Below are 8,051 nucleotides of genomic sequence, written 5' to 3'. Positions count from 1 at the left end.
TCCATTCATAGTATTTCCTGGAATTAATTTGGGGTAATGGGGAGGCCTTTTCAGAATTGATCAGGTGCATCTTGGACACTTAAGCATCCTTCCTAGAACTTATCAGCGATGAATTTGTTTAAATGTTGGTAACAAAAAAAATATTTTGATTAAATGTTGGCAAGGAAGTATGCACACATTATTGTCGTTCTGACAAACTCTTACATCTCTGGCATTAACGAATATAACCAGAATGAGTACATCAGCGATTATCTTTCGGTAAACCAAAACCTTCAAAGGTCAAATATCACAGGTACTTAATGGGTAAGTTTGTACTGCTTTTAAGTAATTTAAATTCAAAATGACTTTATTCATCTGAAAGGGAAATTAAATAATGTAATTAATTTATTAAATGTCTGCTTAAGTGCTGGAAATGTTTGAAGGGCAATGTAAACTATGCTCTATAGACCATTCAACTGATCTTCCCTGCAAATAGTTTGACCTAAATATTCTAAAACTGGAAGAAAACATGGGGACAGAACTCAGCTTTAAATTTACTATGGAATAACGTATTCATATTTAATATAACACTTAGCTTAATAACATTGCACATATAAAAAAAGTACTACATTAAAAAGGAGCCAGCTGATGCAATCCACAGATATTTTAAACTGCAAAGATGTTCATTCACTGTTATAGGATCTAAAAACAGAGCGAGAGAGACCCCTAGTGGAGTGCCTGAGAACTTAAGTGAACATATTCAGGACAGCTTTAGTGTTTTACAAATTATTTAATGGAAAATATGTTTATAGATATAGGTGTGGTTCCAATCTAACAGTGAATAATTTGGATTATATTAAGAACTTTCTGTTAAATATTTATAGTCTAAGATTTAAGTTACTAGTAAAGTTGGGGCAATGTGCTGTATGAGTCATGAATGGGAGCTAGTCAAGATTTGATCATTTGTATTATAAACGGTAAAAAAAAAAAGAAATCAATAACACGAGTTGACAGGCAAATAAAGACATTTATTTGCATTATACAAACAAATAAAAGAAGCACCTTTGCAGGCATACACAATACATGATCTCAGGGTTAATTTATATATACTTACAGAACAGGCAAACAAAATTAGGATACAAAATGGTCAGATGGTAGACCCCCAACAAGGCTGTTGCCAGCATATTTAGTGGTTTTACAAAAAGACAAAACTTACTCATCATGCCATTTTTTTGTTTTCTTTTATCATTAACACTTTAAACACAGAATTTAAAACAAAGTGACTTTAGTTTCGGAACCAGTGAGCACCCTTGAAAACAGGAAGTTTTGCAAGTTTAACCTCCATTATAAAAAAAAAAAAAAAAAAGAATAATAAAGCCAAAATAAACAGCAACTAATGAGAGTGGACATGGTGATTTTGCATTTGCATTGACTACCTGGCACCTTAAATGAAACTGATACTAACAATCAGCACAACTCTGCTGCTTCTACATAAATACAATTGTTCCCATCTGGCACAATCATTTACTGCTTAAAACAGGTGTGTTAAATACAATATCCTTAGCAAATATCACCGACAGATCACTCTCCTAAACTATCATACACATTATTTTAACACATTACCTTGCAAAAACTTAATTGCCCTTGAACTTTTCCACATTTTGACACATTACAACCACAAACTTGAGTGCATTTTGCTAGGACTTGGTGACGCATCAAAACAAAGCAGAGGATAACTGTAAACAGTAATTTAGAAATTTGCATCAGTGTATGTCTTCAGAAAAAATATGAACGCTATTGAGTACAATCAGCCTTACCATATCATACAAACAATAAAACATGGCGGTGGCAGTATCATGCTGCAGAGAGGCCTCTCTTTAGCAGGGAAAAGATGTAGTCTGAGCCACAATTGTTTAAAAAAAACTAAAGTACAGATGTCACAGTCACATAGGACATTTAACTTTTACTTTTAATTTCACACCTAAATAATAAAGCCAGAGCCACAAAGACTCAGTAAAATACTCAGAAGCTAAAATGGTCTAGTCAAAGTCCTCACGTAAATCCCACTGAGAATTTATGGTGAGAGATTGACAGTAGACGAACTTTTGACTTTCTGAACTTTTGAGCGTTATTTTAAATAAAAAATCGTGTAACTGTGACTGAAGCAATGTTTTATGCGAGAAAAGGCCTTTGTTATGTAGATTTTTATCATTTAAAAAAAATTATAGTTTGCAGTTCTGATGTGGGAAAATGTAAAAAAAAAAAAAAAAAAAAAAAAAAAAAAAAAAAAAAACAGATTTATGAATTCTTCTTCCAGGTGCTCTACATGAACCATCCGACAAATGCTCCCTCACGTTAAAAGTCTTACCCAATATATTATTTTATTTTTTAACAAGCCATCTTCTATCAGAGTCCAACAGTTTCTTTCACAAACCTAATGAAGCAAAAATTAGTTATAATAAGCATACTAAAATATTCCAACAAATAGTTTTTTGGATATATCTGAAGCAATTAAATGATTAAACATCTTGTCTAATCTTAGTTTATTCTCACAATGAAGTCGAGCAAATCTCTTGTTTAGCTTGAGGTTGTTTCTTTTCTACTTTTGCAAGCAGACTTAACTGAAAATAACCAACAGCTGTTGAGTTGGAAATGCGCAAGTCCTGCCTTGCTCATTCACAGAATGCTGATTAATTCTAATAGTCTGCACTTAATTCACTCCTCATCCAGATGTTGTGTAAAAAAGAAAAAAAAAAACACGCATCTGTATCGACTTGCCAACAAATGCAGTGTAACGAGCTGTTTAATCATCAGCCAGCAGGGTCTGCCGTTGTCATCAGTCTCTCAGTAGTAGATATTCTTTAACTGTTTCAGGTAGAGGAAGCTCTTTCACTGCGGTAGGAAGGAACTGCACTCCCAGACTCTGGCGTATGGTGCAGCGTGCTAGAGAGCGCAGCGTCGGAGCCTGTGCCACCATGTTAGTCAGCCTGGCCAGCAGCTGGGGGTCTTTGCTCAGCTCCTTGGGAAGAGTGCCATCGGCACGTCTGATCTCAAAGCGCCCCGCTGCTCGGCAAAGCAGCTCCAGGCACTCTTCCTCCTGTTCGGTGCCCAGGCCTCGGGCCAATAGAGCCACCAGCCGGGATATAGGGGTCTGACCCTTCAGGTTGGTCACATGGACCTGGGCTCCGTAGTCTAATAGAACTTTGACACTCTCCAGGTTGCCCTTCATCGCTGCCCAGCTCAAAGGGGTATCATTGTTGTAGTCCCGGGCATTGGGGCAGGCCCCGCTCTCCAGCAGGGCCCTAACGCACTCCGGGTTGTCTTTAAAGGCAGCCCAGTGGAGCGGAGTGTCCTTGTTGCCGTCCAGTGCGTTTGGCTGGGCCCCATACTCTAACAGCAGCTCCACGCAGCTCTCATCCTTCTCTGCAGCGTAGTGCAGCGCCGTGCGGTTGTAACCATCCAATGCATTCACCTAACAGAGGAATCACATCATCTCAGCTTAGATATCCGAAAAGAAAGAAAACCTGCATCCAGAGCTAAAACTGAACTATAACTTTTTGCAGCCTTATGACTGATAGCAGTAGACTGTTTTCAACATTTAATAATCAGAGTCAATTTGAAAAACGTGTTATTAAAGAAAAAGATCTATATAAAAAAGCTGCAGCCTTTGGAAATAGTTTTTTTTTTCCTCCACTCTGTTGCTTCAGTGTGACTCTTGTACCCGTCACAACAAATGTGGACGTGAGTCTGTAAATAACAACTGAACTTGTTATGTCAGTTTCCCCCCAGCAACCTACAGCCTCTTCTGTTTTGTTTATGTGAACGTACCTGTTTTAAAAATAGAAAAATACAGACCAAAGCAATATCATCTCTTCAGATTCAGGATTATAATCACTGCTTTTAGTGATTATTTTGGCTTGTTTTGTGTTGTTGATCTTTTACTATCTCAAGCCATCTAATCAACCATGGTTATTTTCAGATGCATTATAGGAATACATTTGAGTAGTTCTGTGTTATTACAGTCTTTCCACCTCAATAATACCATCACTGTACTAAACCAGCAAAGAAAGCTCATAATCTAAAAATCCAGACTGATAATGTGTAGCTGTCAGGTTTAGTTCTATTTATTATTAGTCTGGAACTGTTTTCTATTTTGAAATCCAACCTGGAAACAAAAAAATTAAAAAAATCAAGCTCCATACTTCTAGACATGTGAAGACTGTGTAGGATCCCTGAAACCTACTATAACACAAGCATTACTAGTTTGCCAATAGCTACTGCAGAGGCTTAAAAGCTACCTCTTGCGGTAAAATCCTGCTTTAGATTACAAGCGTGAACAAGTTCACCTCTCTTAAAGCGATCTTTATCTAGAAAGATTGCAGTTCATCTAAAACTTTGTGGCATAAAGTGGAAAAAAAAAACACACCTCTGCTCCTTTCTCTAGCAACAACTCCACACAGTCAGCATCAGCTACCATACAGGCACAGTGCAGAGGTTTTAGGGTTCCATGCATCCGGTTCACGTCAGCTCCCTGATAAGGACAAGAGACAAAGATTATGATATCACCACAGCAGCTGGGACACTTTCTTTTTTTTTTTTTTTTTTTAGTCCATGCATGACCTGCCCACTTACTTTACGAATCAGATCCTCCACGTTGTCGTGTGGAAAAGAGCGGATGGCTGCGATTGTGCGGATGAGCCGCTCGGACAAGGAGTATTTACTCTGAATGCTCTGCATGATGTACCACATAGTAGAGCTCATGTGTAACAGAGGACCATGGCACCCAGGCAGGGGTGGCTCTACAACACACTGAAAGAGTTACATACTGTTAAACAGGATGAGATCATCAAATACTCTTAAAAGAAAAAAAAAAAGAAAGAAAACACAATAATGAATTTAATAAGTGCACATTGTTCTGTCTTTTCTCAAAACTGAACATGTTTCAAATACAAAAAGATGAATTTTTTCCCTACAGCAACTTTTGCCAATGTTGGTAATGTATTTCTTCTTTAAAATAGGAATATGATAAACTGCATAAAGGGAATCGATAAAACATACATGTTTAATATAATGCTAATTGCCAGTAAAAAGCCAATCACTTGGAAATGGACGACTGACAAAACGCCCAAACAAGAGAACTGGATAAACATCATCCAAGACATTTGCATTAAAACTGGAGCACGAAAAAAATTGAAAAACAGTGGACCCCATGGCGTAGATTCGTGAACACCAGATCTGAGACTAATGAAATCGAGGCGACAACCATTGTTCCCTTTAAACCCTTTGTTCTACGGTTTGGAAAAGTTATTCCCATGTGATATTGGTTCATTATTTCTTTTTCCTCCCCATTCTTTTGAAATTGGGGTCGAAGAGGAGGAAAGAAGGAAAGAAATGGAACAGTAAATACTGGAGATGGGATCATCACATTAATGGGGTATGTTGTAAGGATCAATATGACATACTGAATAGATGAATTATAAGACTATACCACCCTTTGTGAACATAAGAGATGCACATTCTTCATGTTGTTCCTTAATCAAAATTTAAATAGAAAAACATACTAAAAATATTAAAATGCACAACTAGAATGGTGGATATGTTACTTTGTCAGATTCATAGGATCCATTTTTTGTATGTTATTATTACATATAAACTATACTATTAAATACAACATGACATAATATGACTGAATTCAAAGAATAGAAATGCATATTACTTGAAAATAGAAGTTGATAAAATCATCACTCAGTTAGAAAGATCATGTTTAAAGAAATTAATAAAGTACAAAAGTAACCAAGTAAGATCGTCTTCTTTAACAGCAGCTGCGTTCTCTCTGTAAACTTTAGCTGTCAGGAAAAAATGACCCATATTTAACAGCAAAACAACATCGTGGAAATACGTAGATTTAACTTTACTTTAAAATTATGGTATTCGTATAATGATAAGCTAAAGATTTAAAGCTAAAACAGATGTGAGCCATCTAAAGAAGGTGCTGAGGGTTTGCTTTGAAACAAAAACAAAGATCCCGGTTAGCAAGCAGCTAGCTAGTAGCCGCTAATGCTAGCATGAAGATAAGAAAACAAACAAACGGCTAGAGGATTAAAAAAAATGACACCTTCCCCAAATGCGCGTAAACGCGTCTTTAATCGTAGGTTGCATCAAAAACCGGTTAAAAGTCGAGGCTGAAGGAATACCGTACCGTTTAAAAGCCCAGGGTAGAGCTAGAAGGTTACTGTAGAGCCCAGCTGCTGTTTGACACAAACACGGGCACGTCACGCGGCCACGCCCCCTGCTTCAAAGTGACAGCAGCGTCTCTGATTACAGATGTTTCAGTCTGAACATTTCTCCCATACAGATCGCCATGTTCCGGTGTCCGCTGCTCTGAAGCGCAGGGGCGGAGCTAGATGGGGGCCAGGGGGTGCCATGGTCATCCTTAGCCAATTATTGGCCACCCCTGTGGCAGTGGTGTCAAAAGTAAACATTTAGTTACTTAAGTATAGATATTGCAGTTAACAAACACTGATAAAAGTTGAAGTATCAACCTGACCTCTTTACTCAAGAAAAAGGGAAAAAGTATGTGTTCTAAAAACTACTTAAAGCTACAGTGTGTAATAATTACAGTGATATACAGTCAGAAATGTAATATATTATACATAACTATGTTATTTATCATCATATACGAGCTCAGCCTCTTAACCTTAATATTTGCGATGCCTTAGAATTCGTTATTTATAATTACATAGGAGCGGGTCTCGCAGCCATGGAGGCAGACATCTTTGCGCTACGGCAGCGCAGAGCCAACAAAACTAGCGATTGCGAGATGGCCCATTACGCTCGAAAGTAACTACGGCAAGTTGAAAGAGATGAACTGAAATCTATACCCTACACAGACTACTGAAATACTATCTGTAAAATTACCTATGTAAACAAACCTCATCACTTGAGAAGGTAGGTGATGCGGACGTCGTGGAAGACATTTTGTCCCGTAACGCTCGCCGTACTGTTGGGGGGAGAAGCAGTGGGGGGGAGATGTTTATGTTGCTGCAGTCTGCAGTCTGGACGTTAGATGTCACTGAAAATTACACACTGTAGCTTTAAAGTATAAAGTAAACTTTAAAAAAACAGCCAAATGCCACTATATGAATTGAAAGCTCAATTTTTGACTATTTTGTAAAATTCTTTGAGATAGGGCCAAGGATGAGGGAGGTCCTGTTGGTCTCCATCTCCCGATACGCTCTTGCCTGTGTCCGACCTTTCAGACGTTTCAACATCTTTTTTCTGAATCCGACATTGTAGCATGGCATAGATAATTCACGTTTGCAGTTTGAAAGCACCTGTTTGCTTCGGATGATTTCCTTTAGCTAACCAATAAGTGTTTGCGTTATATGACTCATCCAATTACACTAGTTTTCACTTGATGTAGATAGCGCCAATGAGCTGTAGAAGTCAGAAGTACGAAGAAAAAGGTAATGGAGTAACGAAGTATTTGTACTTCATTATTTGACACCTCTGCCCTGTGACCACCCCTACCTTTTTTTTTTCTCTCAAGTAGAATATTCAAAATATTTAAATCTTATATATATTAATAATTACTTGACAATAAACACACTGAGGTTAATTATGCACATCAACATACCAACATTAGAGATGATTAGAACAGAATTCATGCTCTTTCAGAACTAGATTTTGTCTCTGCAAGTCATCTAAGAGTCTTCAGTGAAATCATAGATACTGTAAATAACTATTTTAAGAAAAAACTATTCAATTATCAATTTCTGTAGATATTAGTACTTGTAAATATTAATTTGATGTAGAATATTGATAAAAGTAGTAATGATGATGGAAAAGATGTTCGCCCCAGAATTCAAACCTCAAAGAATTCTATCCAATATAGCTTTTATCTAAATAAATGTTTAAATACATGTATCTATATTTTAGCAAAGGCTGTTGGAAACTGTCCAAATGTCTTTATTTTGGAATATGGATGTTGTGCTTGTTCCTGTTGGAACAGCTTAGATTGGCCGTGAGGTTCTGGTGCCTATCCAGTTTTGGCCACCCCTCAGTATACATTG

The 8,051-nt window shown here is 37.3% G+C and overlaps 1 protein-coding gene across 1 annotated transcript; it reads right to left on the bottom strand.

Moving 5' to 3' along the window:
* Positions 1–986: 986 nt before the first annotated feature.
* Positions 987–6,361, bottom strand: asb8 (ankyrin repeat and SOCS box containing 8). Its single transcript, XM_038283135.1, has 4 exons — positions 6,179–6,361; positions 4,612–4,788; positions 4,406–4,510; positions 987–3,451 (listed from the first exon to the last, which is right to left on the bottom strand). The coding sequence occupies exons 2-4, from the start codon at positions 4,738–4,740 to the stop codon at positions 2,816–2,818; spliced, it is 870 nt and encodes a 289-aa protein (XP_038139063.1). The 5' UTR covers positions 4,741–4,788; positions 6,179–6,361; the 3' UTR covers positions 987–2,815.
* Positions 6,362–8,051: the final 1,690 nt, after the last annotated feature.

Source organism: Cyprinodon tularosa, unplaced genomic scaffold (genome assembly GCF_016077235.1).
Source record: "Cyprinodon tularosa strain WSP-4 unplaced genomic scaffold, ASM1607723v1 ctg19, whole genome shotgun sequence".
NCBI lineage: Eukaryota > Metazoa > Chordata > Actinopteri > Cyprinodontiformes > Cyprinodontidae > Cyprinodon > Cyprinodon tularosa.
This window is presented reverse-complemented; position numbering and strand designations above follow the sequence as displayed.